Source organism: Stenella coeruleoalba, assembly GCF_951394435.1.
Source record: "Stenella coeruleoalba genome assembly, chromosome: 5".
Taxonomy (NCBI): Eukaryota; Metazoa; Chordata; class Mammalia; order Artiodactyla; family Delphinidae; genus Stenella; species Stenella coeruleoalba.
The window spans coordinates 88,105,705-88,124,834 of NC_137150.1; the positions used below are offsets into that span (position 1 = coordinate 88,105,705).

Sequence of the window (19,130 nt, forward strand, 5' to 3'; positions counted from 1 at the left end):
TTACAAATATTTGTTGTATAAGCCTGAGCAGAGAAACGGCTCACCATGATGCAGCTGGAACATTACTTACAGAAGAGTAAGAAGAAATTGTTGCTAACAGGAGCCCGGAAAGGAGTGCTCTCCCAGCACAGCCCTCGCATTGGCTTTGAAGACATTGCTCTGGACCTTCTTTCCTATAGCAAGGATGAAATCCTGCCCTGTCACCACTTCTGTGACTACCGAGGACAAAGTGAAGTCAGAGGATGTCTTGTAGATTCTACAGAAACACAGAGGGAATGAACACTTGTGGAGCACTTTTTACACTTGCTGTGTACTAAACCTGGGTTGTCCCATTTCATCCTTAATAATACACTGTGTGGTAACTGGGATTAGATGAGGAAATTGAGTTTAAAGAGGTTATATGAAATGTCCAAGAGAAACAGACAAAGGCAGAGCTAGAATTCAAAGCTGAGTCTGTCTTATTAAATATCCTTCTTTTCACAGCCTTATCTGAACGACATGAATTCCAGAGCCCTTTCCAGGCACAAGCTAAAAGAAGCAGCAATAAAGGATTAACCATTTGTAAACTGTGGTGTTTACCTATCTCCTTTCCCAGCCTTTAGGTCTAGCACTTGATAAACCATGTAAGTTAGTAAGTGTCACTGACTGTCATTATTTCCTAACATTTCTAAAAATCCAAAGTCCTTACAAAATACTCTTACCTTCAGTGAGATAAAATTATCTTTCCCAAGGACAAGCCAGAATAGCTGCATAAATGTTAGAATTTATGCACCCTTATGAGGCATGAGATAACACCTCCTTCACTGGCGGATTTCTAATATCATGCTAGCAGCCTGTAACTGCCTGCATGTAAGTATACATGAAAGAAAACACTTAGAGTTAATGACACCTAGATAGCACCTCAGCCATCCTAGGATAAAGGAGCAACAAATGTTCAAATTGCATTTGATAATTCTCCCCAGATGAATTAAAATCTCAGATTTGAAATCTCTGTCTTCATAAAGCTAAGGGTAATTAGATTTTGAACATCACTGTAAACAGAGACACAGATTTTGTGACTGAGATACCTGCAATTTGCTACCTGATAACGACAGACAGGCAATCCGGTAGCTAGCTAGACACCACTGATCAATAAGCCAAGCATACCGTAAAGCAATGGAGCCATGGTATTCAGAAATCCAAATTACCAGTCATGAGATGCACAGTCCATCCCACTTGGGGAAATCAGTGCTCACTCAACAACTTGGCACAGTGTCAGACATTCATGCTAAAGCAACAATATCTTTAAATGGAATATAATAAATTCCAGGCTACTGAGCCTCTAGCATTTTGGACGAGGGTAGTATGTTAGATGGTATCGTATGTCTTTCTTATGTATATATGTATGTATGTATTGGTTTGATTGTTTTAAATGTTGATACATATTTGAGTAACATAATAATTACTTATAAATGTAAAGGTAAAGCAAGGTTGTCTTTGCTGATACAGATTTAATTTATAGTAATTTACAGAGTTGATGTTAAAACTTCTGGGGATAGATCCTACTCAGTTCTGGTATTAGTGGGCTTGGGCCACCATAACAGAATACCACAGACTGTGTGGCTTAAACAGCAGAAATATATTTTCTCCCAGCTCTGGAGACTGCTAGGCTAGGATCGAGGTATCAGCAAGGCTGGCTTCTGGTGAGACTTTTCTTCCTGACTTGTAGATGGCCACCTTTTCACTATGTCCTCTCCTCACACAGCCTTTCCTCTTTGTAGGTATACTTCTGGTAACTTTTCTACTCCTTATAAGGATACCAGTCCTATTTGATTAGGGCCCCACCATTATGACTTCATTTAACCTTAATTAACTCCTTAAAGGCTCTATCTCCAATACAGCTGCATTGGGTAGTAGAGCTTCAACATATGGATTTTCAGGGAACACAATTTAGTCCCTAAGAGACATCTTCCTGTCTTTCTGTTTAAATCTCCTTTATGACTGCTTCATGCTTTTCTTTAATTTTTCAGCCCAAATACAGATGGAAAGTTACTTACAGCAGCAGATAGCAGTGATACAGATGAAAAGTAAGAAAAAAACAATCTCGTTTTGTTTCTTTCTCTCAGCAGGTTTGCCTTTCTCCAACTGCATACATTATTATAATCTACTCTCCTTTTATTAGATAACCAGCTAATAATTATTTACTAATTTATAATAACTACATAAAAACAACCCCCTATAATTGTGAAACCTGTCTTTAGACACAGCTAGTCCTCCTTGAAAGGGAGCATGACCCTTTCCCCAGAATGAAAGATTTTAAATAGCATTAAACAAAGCATAAGAAAATTATTAAGCTATGATGGGGTACTCTGCAATTACAATTTCTCTTAATTATATGCTGCTCTGACACTCAACAGAAAATGAAGATGAACCATTTAATGCATGTATAAGTAAGATCAAATTTGAATATTCCCACTAAAGATGCCAGTGGTATCTGCTATTAACTCCTTGCTTGGGTCTTGTTTTCTTCCCCACCTTTGGCATAACCTTGTTATTAGAACAGAGATACTGGTTTCAGGCTATAAATACTGTAAAGCAGTTAAGAGGGAAAACACCTAAAACATCATTCAAATAATCATTTTTGAATTGTAACCCTAACCTAACATTATTATAGTCAGACCAGAAGAGTTTTGCTCCAAGATGATAACCTTTTCTTTAACACAAAGTCCACATATGGTAACTTGTGTATTCTTAATCGTGAAATAAAACCATGAGAGACACTGGTCTGATTAAAAGACAAGTGCATAACCATGGAAAGAGACAAATCCAAATTAAGACTTTATTTTTCTTTTATGTTTTCCTTTAAGAGTTGGCTTTAGAAAGAGTCACACAGGCATATTTTACTGGTTCTCTGTTGTCTGAAGGTTAGGACAATTTGAAAGGAAAAACAGTGCCAGGATGATTTCTGTTCAAATGCAAACACACACACACACACACACACACACACACACACACACACACACTCACACTTCCCTGGGGAATAATTTCTTAAAATCCTTGATTTTTCACTTTAATTTTACTTTACATATATATTTTTAGTTCAGTTCCAAAATGTTGTTTTCTTTGAGGTGTTTTTTATCTCTCAGCTTGCTGTACTCCTATTTTTGAAAAGTCACTAAGGGTATAATTTTGGAAATCCACATTTTAAAAGAAATGCTAGTTTTATTTACAAAAACTTTTCATCAAAGCTAAGAAGCAGAACTGAGTCCTTTTGTGATTCCAAACATATTTTTGAAGAATGGTTACATCATGTATCTATTCTTGGAAACATTAAATAACAGAAAGCAAACACAAAGGTCTTGTCTTTGGTCTTTCATGCAATGACATCTTTGCAAATTAGGCTGACAAATTTACCTAGTCTTCCTTCCTTCTACTGCTTATTGTCAGTATAAGATTGAATGGAAAATTGGTCTTAATCAAAACTAAAAGATTCTGCTCATCAAAAAACACCATCAAGAAATAAACAGGTGTAGAGGAAGAAAAGATATCTCTTTTCTTCTACCCTTTTAAATTCTCAAGTGAGATCCCTGTAACAAAAGACAGATAAACAAGAGAAAAGCATGCAAATGTATTTAAGTTTTATATGACAGGAAACTTCATAACGAAATGAAGACTCAAAGAAACTGTTAAACCTTTTCTATGTGGCCTGGGCTTCCTCACAACATAGTGGCTGGTTCCAAGGGCAAGTGTCCAGAGAAGAGCCAAGCAGAAGCCATAATGAATTTAATGATCTAGCTGCAGAAGTTAATCTGCATCACTTCACCATATTCTACTGATCAGGACATTTACAAAAGCCCATCCAGTTTCAAAGTGAGGTAGTAAATACCCTCCACCACTTGATGAAGTCATGTCAACATCGAATTTTGAGAAAAGCATATTGGATGGGATACACACACACACACACACACATACATACACACATATTTATTTAGCAGTCTTTGAAGAAATGATCTGCCATGGACATCACAAAAATCACAAATTCTTTAGTATAAATTTTATGAAGGGGTTTTTGCATGAGAACATGGAACACATAAAAGGGAAATGACTGAACGGGAAATACAGGGAATCTAAAGAAGGAAAGGTAATGAAAGACCAATTTCACCTGCTTTTGACCAGCCCTCCCAAAGCATGTAGATGAGAATATACCATTAAAATGTTAACAGCTCACAATAAAGTGTAAATTCAATCATAGAAAAATTATATGTAAATACTTAGTAAACACTTTTAATTACTTGCTTACAATCATATTAACCACCACTTGCTTACAATCATATTAGCCACCACTTACTGAGTGATTATTGAGCTTTCAAAGTGATGAGAACTTTGCATGCATATACTCATTACACTTTGTCCTTAAGACCCTATGATGCAGGCTTATTTTAATCCCCATCTTACAGGTGAGAAAAGCTAGTCTAAAAAGGTTAAGTAATTTATCCAAGGTCATATAGCTTGTTAATGGCAAAACTGGGATCTTGACCTCTAAGTATACTGTAACTATTCCACTTTCCACATGCTTTCTTTTTAACTGTAATTTTTCTCAAGCACACAGTTAAATTGTAAAGACCCAACAGAAGAACATACATCAGTATCCTAAAAGCACATATGCTACAAATCGCAATATCTATAATATGGCCGTGGGTAAACTTGAGCTCAGCTTTTTGTCTCCATCCACCATCCACTTAGAGTTTCTAAAGGAAAGTCATGGGGCGATGGGATGGGATAAACACAAGGCAGAAAATGAAAGCCTAAAAGATTCTTCAGGCAAAGTATTAAAACTGGGAAGAAAGTTTACCATGATAGCAGTATATAAAACCATTCCCCACCCACAGCAACAAAGAGAAATTTTCATTTTAGTAAATTACTTACATATAATAACATTAAAGATATAAAGTATCTAGAAAATATGGCAAAAATATATAAGACCATTTGGAGGAGATTTTAAAACATTATTGAGTAACTTTAAGAATTAAATAAACAAAGAAATAAATAGATGTATAAGAAGATTCAATATCACAACCATGTCACTCACCTAAAATTGGTCTACAGATGTAATTCAAGTCCCACCAACGTACCGATAGAGTTTGCAAAGAAACTGTAAAAGTTGATTTTAAAACTTGTATGGAAAAGCAAAAACTAGTAATAGTTAAGATACTACATTTTTTTTAAAAAATTAAAGATGTGACAACTTAAGCTATTAATTATTGTTTTGGTTATCACCTGCTTTGTAGAAAACTCTCCCAAATTGCAGTGGCTTAAAACAACATTTATCTATTAATTTCATGACTCTATGAATCAGGAATTTGGGCAGGGTTTAGCTAGTCTATTCATAAATGTTCAATCAAAGAAGCAAAACCAGTAGGATTTATTACAAAGATTTATGTATTTCAAGGAACTGGCCTACACAATTGAGGGGGCTAGCTAAGTAAGTCTGTAGGGCAGGGCATCAGGAAGGGAAGATTATATACAGGTCTAAATTCCATGGGCATAGGCAGAAGCTGCTGTCCAAAGGCAGAATTTCTTCTCTTCCTCAGAAAACATTCAAGCCTGCTTTTAAGGCCATCCAACCAATTTAATTAGGTGCACTGAAATAACTGTCCTTACTTAAAGTCAACTGATTAAGGGCTTTAGCTGCATCTGCAAAATCCTTCCACGGCAACTCCTAGATTAGTACTTGACCTAAAAATGGAAAGTTGACATATCAGGAAGGCACCACAGCTAGGGTTTTTCTCTAGACCCTGTGTGGTGTCTGTTGGGTTCATTCAATGGTACTCAGTTGGATGCTAACTAGTCTAGAGGGCCCCAGACAACTTCACTCAAATGCTGGGATCTCGGTAGGAACAGCCAGCAGAGTGAATTTAGCTGGCCCCTCTCCCTCTGCCTATAATCATAAAGGTCTCATCATGTGGCATCTCCAGCAGGGCAGGTAGACTTCTTACTTGGTGGCACAGCAATCCCTTGAAGCTCACTGGAAACAGCCAGATATCTTAAAAGTCTACATCTGGAGCCATATTCCACTGGTCAAAGCAATCACAGGGCAGTACAACTTCTAGTGGAGGGGAATAGACTCTACTGTCTGACGGGAAATGTGTCAAAATTTTTCTGCCATTAAAAAGATTAAAATCTTCCACAAACATCGAGACATTATAAAACTACAGTAGTAAAGAGAATGTGGTATTAGCATGGACAGAAAATAATTAAAGGAAAATAAAAAGTCCAGAAACAGACTTGCACAGACATGAAATTTGATATATAGTAGAGGTGGCACTGCAGATCATTAGACAAGAGATGCACTGAACAATAAACAGCTCTGGCTAATGGTGCGAAAAACTGAAATTGAATCTCTACTTCAAACCACATGCAAAAATCAATTCCAGATGAATTAAAGACTTAAAGGTGAAACAAGAAACTTTAAAACTTTTAGGAAAAGTATAGGAGGAAGATATCTTTATAAACTTTGGGTAAAAAAGAATTTTTCAGCTAAATACAAAAAGCTCTAATCATAAAGGAAAAAAATCAGTTAGACTGCATTTAATAGAGAACTTGTGTTCATCAAAAGATTCCATAAAGAACGTAAAAAGACAAGCCAAAAACTAGAAGATATTTGCAACATATTTAACAAATAAATTATTACAATTCAAAATGTATTTTTAAAATTCTACAAAATAATAATAAAGGCAAACAATCCAGTAGAAAATGGGCAAAAAGGTATGCATTAGCACTGCACAGAAGAGGAATCACAAATTGCAAGTAAACATAAGGAAGGATGTACAGTCTCATTAGTAAATTAGTATTACTGAAATGCTATTTAATACCAAAGTGTAATATAATTTTATATCTACTAGATTGCCTAAAATTAGTAAATCTGGAAATAAGTATTGGCAAATATGCAGAGAAAATGAAAATTCTCATACTCTCTAGTTGGAGTATTAATTTGAACAATTATTTGGGTAAACAATTTAGCAGTTATTTTGTAAAGACGAAAAGAGTTATATCCCTGAGCAATGTACTCGCAGGCATATGCCAGAAGTCTGCAAATTGCGCATGTGTAACCCTGGGGTACATGAGGAGTCTCTTACAGACACAGATACATTTAAAGGAATAAACTGTTAGATTTCCAGCATCCATATAAAATGTATATACACTGAAGTGATCTGAGAATGTGCCTTCATCAGAGGGTAGACATTTCATGACAATTACTTTTCATCTCTCTTTTCACAAAAATCATCCTTTCTTCCATTTTATTTAAAAAAATAGCTCTCACCCATCTTCAATTTCATACTAATGAACTATCCTAAATAGTATAAATTCCAAGGAAGCCAAATAATGGTAACAATTCAAAATACTGGTGACATAGAATTCTCTTTTAATGATGGTATCTACAATATATATGTATTCACTGCAGCCTAATATAGTATGTGTGTGTGGAGGGGGCATTTTTAATGTCCATGATAGAAACACATCTATATATAAGGCTGGGAAAGACGTAAAGTCATATGATCAATAAAGACATTGCCCTATAACTGTGGGAAAAGGCATTGTACCTGAGGGAAAGACCCTTGTTCATGAGAGGAGAGCAAAAAAGGGTGAGGGTAAGAAATGTCAAAGACAGCACAAACACGAGACAAGGTTACCTGCCTTACCACTCTATCTATCATATAATTAAAATATTGAGAATGTTTGAAAATGCACCCTAGAATAAAAAGTGTACTTCAAACCACATGCCCTGATTTTTCTGGAACTGTTGCTCAATCGGATATTTTACATGATTTCAAAAATTTTAAATGAAAATGTCTCTTATTTCTGACATCTCAGAATCACATCTTCAAGAAAATGGAATGTATATTGAGGTAAAAAGTGTTTTGGGAGACGAGGGGAAGATGGCGGAAGAGTGAGACGCGGAGATCACCTTCCTCCCCACAGATACACCAGAAATACATCTACACGTGGAACAACTCCTACAGAACACCCACTGAACGCTGGCAGAAGACCTCAGACCTCCCAAAACGCAAGAAACGCCCCACGTACCTGGGTAGGGCAAAAGAAAAAAAAGAATAAACGGAGACAAAAGGATAGGGACGGGACCTGCACCAGTGGGAGGGAGCTATGAAGGAGGAAAGATTTCCACACACTAGGAAGCCCCTTCGCGGGCGGAAACTGCAGGTGGCGGAGGGGGAAAGCTTCAGGACAACGGAGGAGAGCACAGCAACAGGGGTGCGGGGAGCAAAGCGGAGAGATTCCCGCACAGAGGGTGGGTGCTGACCGGCACACAAGAGCCCGAGAGGCTTGTCTGCTCACCTGCTGGGGCGGGCGGGGCTGGAAGCTGAGGCTCAGGCTTCGGTTGGATCCCAGGGAGAGGACTGGGGTTGGCGGCGTGAACACAGCCTGCAGGGGTTAGTGCGCCACAACTAGCCGGGAGGGAGTCCGGGGAAAAGTCTGGACCTGCCGAAGAGGCAAGAGACTTTTTCTTCCCTCTTTGTTTCCTGGTGCGCGAGGAGAGGGGAATAAGAGCGCTGCTTAAAGGAGCTCCAGAGACGGGCGCGAGCCGCGGCTAAAAGCGCAGACCCCAGAGACGGGCATGAGATGCTAAGGCTGCTGCTGCCGCCACCAAGAAGCCTGTGTGCGAGCATAGGTCACTAGCCACACTCCCCTTCCGGGGAGCCTGTGGAGCCCACCACTGCCAGGGTCCCGGGATCCAGGGACAACTTCCCCAGGAGAACACACGGCGCGCCTCAGGCTGGTACAACGTCACACCAGCTTCTGCTGCAGCAGGGTCGCCCTGCACCCCGTACCCCTACCTCCACCCGGCCTGAGTGAGCCAGAGCCCCCGAAGCAGCTGCTCCTTTAACCCCGTCCTGTGTGAGCGAAGAACACACGTCTTCCGGCGACGTACACGCAGAGGCGGGGCCAAATCCAAAGCTCAGCCCCAGGAGCTGTGAGAACAAAGAAGAGAAAGGGAAATCCCTCCCAACAGCCTCAGAAGCAGCAGATTAAAGCGCCACAATCAACTTGATGTACCCTGCAACTGTGGAATACATGAATACACAACAAATCATCCCAAATTGAGGAGGTGAACTTTGAGAGCAAGATTTATGATTTTTTTCCCCTTTTCCTCTTTTTGTGAGTGTGTATGTGTATGCTTCTCTGTGAGAGTTTGTCTGTATAGCTTTCCTTCCACCATTTGTCGAGGGTTCTATCTGTCCGTTTTTTTTTGTTGTTTTTTTTTTAATCTTTAAAAAATATTTTTTTCTTGATAATTATTTTTTATTTTAATTATTTTATTTTATCTTACTTTATTTTATTTTATTTTATATTCTTTCCTCCCTCCCTCCCTCCCTCCTTTCTTTCTTTCTTCCTTCCTTCCTTCCTTCCTTTCTTTCTTCTTCCTCCTCCTCCCCTCCTCCTCCTCCTCCTTCTTCTCCTTCTCCTTCTCCTTTCTTTCTTCTCTTTTATTCTGAGCGATGAAGATGAAAGGCTCTTGCTGCTGCAGCGAGGACTCAGTGCTCTGCCTCTGAGGTGGGAGAGCCAACTTCAGGACACTGGTCCACAAGAGACCTCCCAGCGCCACATAATATCAAATGGCGAAAATCTCCCAGAGATCTCCATCTTAACACCAGCACCCAGCTTCACTCAACGACCAGCAAGCTACAGTGCTGGACACCCTATTCCAAACAACTAGCAAGACAGGAACACAACTCCATCCATTAGCAGAGAGGCTGCCTAAAATCATATTAAGTCCACAAACACCCCAAAACACACCACCAGACGTGGACCTGCCCACCAGAAAGACAAGATCCAGCCTCATCCACCAGAACACAGACACTAGTCCCCTCCACCAGAAAGCCTACACAACCCACTGAACCAACTTTAGCCACTGGGGCCAGACACCAAAAACAACGGGAACTACGAACCTGCAGCCTGCAAAAAGGAGACCCCAAACACAGTAAGGTAAGCAAAATGAGAATACAGAAAACACACAGCAGATGAAGGAGCAAGATAAAAACCCACCAGACCTAACAAATGAATAGGAAATAGGCAGTCTACCTGAAAAAGAATTCAGAATAATGATAGTAAAGATGATCCAAAATCTTGGAAATAGAACAGACAAAACGCAAGAAACATTTAAAAAGGACCTAGAAGAACTAAAGATGAAACAAGCAACGATGAACAACACAATAAATGAAATTAAAAATACTCTACATGGGATCAATAGCAGAATAACTGAGGCAGAAATACGGATAAGTGACCTGGAAGATAAAATAGTGGAAATAACTACTGCAGAGCAAAATAAAGAAAAAAGAATGAAAAGACTGAGGACAGTCTCAGAGACTTGTAGGACAACATTAAACGCACTAACATTCGAATTATAGCGGTCCCAGAGGAAGAAGAGAAAAAGAAAGGGACTGAGAGATTATTTGAAGAGATTATAGTTGAAAATTTCCCTAATATGGGAAAGGAAATAGTTAATCAAGTCCAGGAAGGCCAGAGAGTCCCATACAGGATAAATCCAAGGAGAAATATGTCAAGACACATTAGTCAAACTGTCAAAATTAAATACAAAGAAAACATATTAAAAGCAGCAAGGGAAAAACAATAAATAACACACAAGGGAATCCCCATAAGGTTAACAGCTGACCTTTCAGCACAAACTCTGCAAGCCAGAAGGGACTGACAGGACATGCTGAAAGTGATAAAGGAGAAAAACCTTCAACCAAGATTATCCAGCAAGGATCTCAATCAGATTTGCTGGAGAAATTAAAGACTTTACAGACAAGCAAGAGCTGAGAGAGTTCAGCACCACCAAACCAGCTTTACAACAAATGCTAAAGGAACTTCTCTAGGCAAGAAACACAAGAGAAGGAAAAGACCTACAATAACAAACCCAAAACAATTAAGAAAATGGGAATAGAAACATACATGTTAATCATTACCTTAAATGTAAATGGACTAAATGCTCCCACCAAAAGACACAGATTGGCTGAATGGATACAAAAACAAGACCCATATATTTGCTGTCTACAAGAGACCCACTTCAGACCTAGAGACACATACAGACTGAAAGTAAGGGAATGGAAAAAGATATTTCGTGCAAATGGAAACCAAAAGAAAGCTGGAGTAGCAATTCTCATATCAGACAAAATAGACTATAAAATAAAGACTACTAGAAGAGACAAAGAAGGACACTATATAATGATCAAGGGATCGATCCAAGAAGAAGATATAACAATTGTAAATATTTACGCACCCAACATACGAACACCTCAATACATAAGGCAAATGCTAACAGCTGTAAAAGGGGAAATCGACAGTAACACATTCATAGTATGGGACTTTAACACCCCACTTTCAGCAATGGACAGATCATCCAAACTGAAAATAAATAAGGAAACACAAGCTTTAAATGATACATTAAACAAGATGGACTTAATTGATATTTACAGGACATTCCATCCAAAAACAACAGAATACGCATTTTTCTCAAGTGCTCATGGAACATTCTCCAGGATAGATCATATCTTGGGTCACAAATCAAGCCTTGGTAAAATTAAGAAAATTGAAATTGTATCAAGTATCCTTTCCGACCACAACGCTATGAGACTAGATATCAATTACAGGAAAAAATCTGTAAAAAATAAAAACACATGGAGGCTAAACAATACACTACTTAATAACGAAGTGATCACTGAAGAAATCAACGAAGAAATAAAAACATACCTAGAAACAAATGACAATGGAGACACGACGACCCAAAACCTATGGGATGCAGCAAAAGCAGTTCTAAGAGGGAAGTTTACAGCAATACAATCCTACCTTAAGAAACAGGAAACATCTCGAATAAACAACCTAACCTTGCACCTAAATCAATTAGAGATAGAAGAACAAAAAAACCCCAAAGTTAGCAGAAGGAAAGAAATCATAAATATCAGATGAGAAATAAATGAAAAAGAAATGAAGGAAACGATAGCAAAGATCAATAAAACTAAAAGCTGGTTATTTGAGAAGATAAACAAAATTGATGAACCATTAGCCAGACTCGTCCAGAAAAAAAAGGGAGAAGACTCAAATCAATAGAATTGGAAATGAAAAAGGAGAAGTAACAACTGACAATGCAGAAATACAAAAGATCATGAGAGAATACTACAAGCAACTCTATGCCAATAAAATGGAGAACATGGAAGAAATGGACAAATTCTTAGAAATGCACAACCTGCCAAGACTGAATTGGGAAGAAATAGAAAATATGAACAGACCAATCACAAGCACTGAAATTGAAACTGGGATTAAAAATGTTCCAACAAACAAAAGCCCAGGACCAGATGGCTTCACAGGTGAATTCTATCAAACATTGAGAGAAGAGCTAACACCTATCCTTCTCAAACTCTTCTAAAATATAGCAGAGGGAAGAACACTCCCTAACTCATTCTACGAAGCCACCATCACCCTGATACCAAAACCAGACAAGGATGTCACAAAGAAAGAAAACTACAGGCCAATATCACTGATGAACATAGATGCAAAAATCCTCAAAAAAATACTAGCAAACAGAATCCAACAGCACATTAAAAGGATCATACACCATGATCAAGTGGGGTTTATCCCAGGAATGCAGGGATTCTTCAATATACACAAATCAATCAACATGATACACCATATTAACAAATTGAAGGAGAAAAACCATATGATCATCTCAATAGATGCAGAGAAAGCTTTCGACAAAATTCAACACCCATTTATGATAAAAACCCTGCAGAAAGTAGGCATAGAGGGAATTTTCCTCAACATAATAAAGGCCATATATGACAAACCCACAGTCAACATCATCCTCAATGGTGACAAACAAAGCATTTCCACTAAGATCAGGAACAAGACAAGGTTGCCCACTCTCACCACTCTTATTCAACACAGTTTTGGAAGTTTTAGCCACAGCAATCAGAGAAGAAAAGGAAATAAAAGGAATCCAAATCAGAAATGAAGAAGTAAAGCTGTCACTGTTTGCAGATGACATGATACTATACAGAGAGAATCCTAAAGATGCTACCAGAAAACTACTAGAGCTAATCAATAAATTTAGTAAAGTAGCAGGATACAAAATTAATGCACAGAAATCTCTGGCATTCCTATACACTAAGGTTGAAAAATCTGAAAGTGAAATCAAGAAAACACTCCCATTTACCATTGCAACAAAAAGAATAAAATATCTAGGAATAAACCTACCAAAGGAGACAAAATATCTGTACGCAGAAAATTATAAGATGCTGATTAAAGATATTAAAGATGATACAAATAGATGGAGAGATATACCATGTTCTTGGATTGGAAGAATCAACATTGTGAAAATGACTCTACTACCCAAAGCAATCTACAGATTCAATGCAATCCCCATCAAACTACCACTGGCATTTTTCACAGAACTAGAACAAAAAATTTCTCAATTTGTATGGAAACACAAAAGATCCCGAATAGCCAAATCAATCTTCAGAACGAAAAAAGGAGCTGGAGGATTCAGGCTCCCTGACCTCAGTCTATACTACAAAGCTAGAGTAATCAAGACAGTATGGTACTGACACAAAAACAGAAAGATAGATCGATGGCACAGGATAGAAAGCCCAGAGATAAACCCACACACATATGGTCACCTTATTTTGACAAAGGAAGCAGGAATGTACAGTGGAGAAAGACAGCCTCTTCAATAAGTGGTGCTGAGAAAACTGGACAGGTACATGTAAAAGTATGAGATTAGATCACTCCGTAACACCATACACAAAAATAAGCTCAAACTGGATTACAGACCTAAATGTAAGGCCAGAAACTATCAAACTCTTAGAGGAAAACATAGGTAGAACACTGTATGACATAAATCACAGCAAGATCCTTTTTGACCCACCTCCTACAGAAATGGAAATAAAAACAAAAATAAATAAATGGGACCTAATGAAACTTAAAAGGTTTTGCACAGCAAAGGAAACCATAAAAAAGACCAAAAGACAACCCTCAGAATGGGAGAAAATATTTGCAAATGAAGCAACTGACAAAGGATTAATCTCCAAAATTTATAAGCAGCTCATGCAGCTCAATAACAAAAAAACAAAGAACCCAATCCAAAAATGGGCAGAAGACCTAAATAGACATTTCTCCAAAGAAGATATACAGACTGGCAACAAACACATGAAAGAATGCTCAACATCATTAATCATTAGAGAAATGCAAATCAAAACTACAATGAGATATCATCTCACACCAGTCAGAATGGCCATCATCAAAAAATTTAGAAACAATAAATGCTGGAGAGGGTGTGGAGAAAAGGGAACACTCTTGCACTGCTGGTGGGAATGTGAATTGGTACAGCCACTATGGAGAACAGTATGGAGGTTCCTTAAAAAACTACAAATAGAACTACCATATGACCCAGCAATCCCACTACTGGGGATATACCCTGAGAAAACCATAATTCAAAAAGTGTCATGTACCACAATGTTCATTGCAGCTCTATTTACAATAGCCAGGAGATGGAAACAACCTAAGTGTCCATCATCGGATGAATGGATAAAGAAGATGTGGCACATATATACAATGGAATATTACTCAGCCATAAAAAGAAACGAAATTGAGCTATTTGTAATGAGGTGGATGGACCTAGAGTCTGTCATACAGAGTGAAGTAAGTCAGAAAGAGAAAGACAAATACCGTATGCTAACACATATATATGAAATTTACGGGAAAAAAAAAAGTCATGAAAAATCTAGGGGTAAGACAGGAATAAAGACTTAGACCTACTAGAGAATGGACTTGAGGATATGGGGAGGGAGAAGGGTAAGCTGTGACAAAGCGAGAGAGTGGCATGGACATATATACACTACCAAACATAAAACAGGTAGCTAGTGGGAAGCAGCCGCATAGCACAGGGAGATCAGCTTGGTGCTTTGTGACCACCCAGGGGGGTGGGATAGGGAGGGTGGGAGGGAGTGAGACGCAAGAGGGAAAAGATATGGGAACATATCTATATGTATAACTGATTCACTTTGTTATAAAGCAGAAACTACACAACATTGTAAAGCAATTATACTCCAATAAAGATGTAAAAAAAAGAAAGTGTTTTGTATTTTCTTCAACATTTACTATTCATAAGCGTAACATTTCCCTGAATTTTACCAAGATAAATTCATCAGACACTTTAAAAACGTATTTGGTTTTGACTCAGTAATAAATATCCTTTCTGGCACTTGTCAACCACTTCTCTACTTTTTGATTCCTTCCTATGGGAACAGAAAATTCTACTATGCACAATGCATACTTAGCAATGATTACTCCAATACTTTGGGTAAGCCCTCCACTTACTGGTGGCCTAATACTTTCTCTTACCATGAATTTCCACTGGATTTGTCTCATTCCAGCAGTTGATGATAGTCATCCTAGAACTAGGAACAAACAGAAAAATAACAGTCAGATCCCTCTAAAGAGATGCATTTACAAATAAAGTTTTACTTTATGTTCAATATTTTTTTTTCAAAATGGCTTTAACCAACTGTGCACTAATAACGATTGTTATGGTAACTAAATCCAGAAAATAATTAACATTTAAGAGTTTTAAAGGCACAAATTTTTTCTTAAAAATCAAGTTTATATACATAATTTTTATTGTAAAGTATAATAGGGTGACTAATGAAAATGTAAGTGCAAATATATACTGCATTCGGATAAAATTCTGTGGGGGTAGTGAAATGAAAATATGACTCCAGGAGAAAAATATATAAAATTTCTGGCTTTTAAAAAAGACCTTTTCATCAGCATTTTATAAGTAAATGGTAATGGGTTAAAAAGTACTCTGGTATTTGTATTCCATTCGATCTATTTTTAAAAAGGATATTACAGTGTCAGTTTAAAATGTCAATATACAAATATACCAGAAATTACATCATTTGCAATCACTTAAACAGCTGATTTTAAAAAATTAGGTACCAACTTAAAAATGTGTGAAGAATCACACAAGTTTTCAAAATTCTGTCGGAGGATATGTGAGCAAAATTTTGAACAGTATATATACATAAATATATATATGAGGAAACCTCTTGCACAGGTACATTTAGGAATCACATACAATATTTTTTGTTCTTTTTTTCCTCTCAACAGTGACAAGCATTTATTGAGTGCTCATTACATCAGGCACCTTTCTAGGTTAAAAGAAAAAAAAAATCAATAGACAAACATCCCTGTCCAGGTGGAGTTTATACTTTAGGAGCATATTGATACCAGCATGTTAATGGAAAAAATTTAATTAAATAAAGAAAAGAAAGCAGCCATAGGCAAATCAAATGTCCACACAAAGGAGAAAGGATAATCACTTTATGAATATTATACAGCGATAAAAGTAAATATACTCAGCTACAGGCAACAATTTAGGCCAAAATTATCATTTATAATAAGATAGAATATTTATAAAGTTCAAAAAAAATCAAGGTAAGACAAACATTTAAAAACATAAATATGTAGTAAAACTATCAATATGTGGTTTAAAATATGTGGTGAAAAGACATAATGGCTACCCATACAGGAGTGGCACAAGGATGGATTAATTAACAACAAACAAAAATAGCTTCAACATTAGAAATCAAGTTCTGGCCCTCAGGTTCTTTAGGTCCAATGGTGGATTCATGGGTATTTATTTTATTTTCATGCCCCATTTTCTAAATATATCAGCTATTACATAAAATATGAATAAAGGCCAAAATTAACGTGTTTGAGGTTCCTTACAATTGTTTGCAACTATTCAGAAATTGAGAGACAAAGTAGGTTTACAACCATCAAGGAAGAACTGTAACATTTCTCTCTAATGTCAAGTACTGTTCCCCATGCCTCACTCCCCATGTTTCCTCACTCTGCCAGCTGTTCACACATCCACTCTTTTATTTGACATTAACTGACTGACCACTATATGCTGGACACCAGACTAAGTGTTAAAAGAAACCTTCTTCACCGCTATTCAACACCAAGGAATTTGTCTGAAACACAAAGGCCTTTTTCAAGTAGGCCTTAGGACTACTTGGTGTCAGGATCTTCTACATTTTACCTCTAATAACACAAACTGATAGGTAACCTATAAAATTCACTGTAAGTCATTGAGGAAACTGCTACTCCTTGTGACCAAGACCCTTTCTATTAATCTGTCTTATTGCCACCAGTAGCCTGTTATATGGCCTGAGCTATACATTACTTGGATGCCCCACCTCATTCCAAAACACAGTTGAAATTTAATAATTATTGAATAAACAACAAGACATAAAATTGAGTAATAGTCCTCTTTGCCAGCTGGCATACAAATACCTTTTCTTGAACATATGTAACATTTTGATTAGTAAAGTGATGCTCATTAAATAGACATGTTTATTATTAAAATAAGTAAGCAAAAAGAGACTTCTGTGGCATTTTTTACACGTAATGGTTTCAGATTTGTTACAGAAAATTATAAAGGCGAAAAAGAAAAATTATATACTTATGTTTCACAGTTTCAATGACAGGCATAATTTTAAATATTCTGTCCCCTATAAATTCATGTTTATTCATCCAAAAATATGTGCTAATATGTGGATGTTAAAACCTGTGTCCTATGGCTTCCTTACCACTGCCTCCTTCTCCTTCTCCTTCCCTGATTCAGCATGTTCCAGAATATTCTCAACAGAATTCAGACTCATTCCATAGGAGGCATATCTTTGTATTTACAAGTTTTATAATGTACACATTTATTCTTAAACAGTAGAATTACTAATATTTTTAGCATGGCAACGTTAGAAAACTAGAGAGGAGCTGAGTTTTAGATTTGGAAAAGATACAGTATTTAATACATTCATTAATTGGGATCATTCTCCCATATTTATTTAGTTTCTTGTGACAAAGTGTTCCTTTATTCCAGGAATTACTATTTATCTGAGACAATGTTCTTGAAAAAATAAAAATCCACACAAATATAAATCAATTGCAAATTTCCTGGTATCATGGAAAAATCAATTGCAAATTTCCACTGTATCACGGATTGATTTCCATGAATCAATCACTCCATTAATGAGGGTCTTAAGATACAGGGTAAAAACAGAAAGTAAATGGCCATCCTTCATTATCCATCCCAATAGAAACACTAGGATGACCCTAATTGATGAATTTGTTGAGAATTACTTCCTATTTATGAATAGTATCCCAAGTTTACTCTTTACATATATCATATACATTACACGCTTTCTTGTTACATGTCCTTATAAATGGTACCTACAGTTCGACGCAGAAAATGTGGAAAGAATTGAGTATCATTGTTAGCAATTGGAGTAAGAATATTCTACTTATGATGGCATTTAGGAATAAGAGAATGATAATAAGAACTAACTGAGAAGAGGAACTTCAAGATAGCAGAAGAGTACGACGTGGAGATCACCTTCCTCCCCACAGATACATCAGAAATACATCTACATGTGGATGTATTTCTACACAACGCCCACTGAACGCTGGCAGAAGACCTCAGACCTCCCAAAAGGCAAGAAACTCCCCACATTCCTGGGTAGGGCAAAAGAAAAAAGAAAAAACAGAGACAGAAGATCAGGGACGGGACTGCACCAGTGGGAGGGAGCTATGAAGTAGCAAAGATTTCCACACACTAGGAAGCCCCTTCATGGGCAGAGACGTTAGGTGGCGGAGATGGGAAGCTTCAGAGCCAAGGAGGAGAGCACAGCAACAGGGGTGCAGAGGGCAAAGCGGAGAGATTCCCGCACAGAGGATCAGTGCCGACCAGCACTCACCAGCCCGAGAGGCTTGTCTGCTCACCCGCCAGGGCAGGCGGGGACTGGGAGCTGAGGCTCGGGTTTCGGAGGTCAAATCCCAGGGAGAGGACTGGGGTTGGCGGCATGAACACAGCCTGAAGGGGGCTTGTGCGCCACAGCTAGCCAGGAGGGAGTCCGGGAAAGTCTGGACCTGCCAAAGAGGCAAGAGACTTTTTCTTGCCTCTTTGTTTCCTGGTGCGAGAGGAGAGGGGATTAAGAGCGCTGCTTAAAGGAGCTCCAGATACGAGCACGAGCTGCGGCTAAAAGCGCGGACCCCAGAGATGGGTCTGAGAT

General features: G+C 37.7%; 1 protein-coding gene across 12 annotated transcripts in view; it reads right to left on the reverse strand.

Moving 5' to 3' along the window:
- Positions 1-19,130, reverse strand: part of LOC307186545 (uncharacterized protein) — a 1,017,825-nt gene that overhangs the window by 507,441 nt on the left and 491,254 nt on the right. For 9 of the 12 annotated variants that reach the window (XR_013828391.1, XR_013828392.1, XR_013828393.1 and 6 more), the window contains one exon: positions 15,397-15,452. The exons of 2 other annotated variants lie outside the window; for them this stretch is intronic. Coding sequence is in view for 6 of the 10 variants with exons in the window: in XM_079921774.1 (XP_079777900.1) it covers positions 15,447-15,452 (6 nt within the window). In the remaining 4 variants the exon portion in view is untranslated. Of the gene's footprint in view, positions 1-8,334; positions 9,551-15,396; positions 15,453-19,130 lie in introns of those variants that run through there. One more of the 12 variants, XR_013828394.1, reaches the window with a different exon arrangement.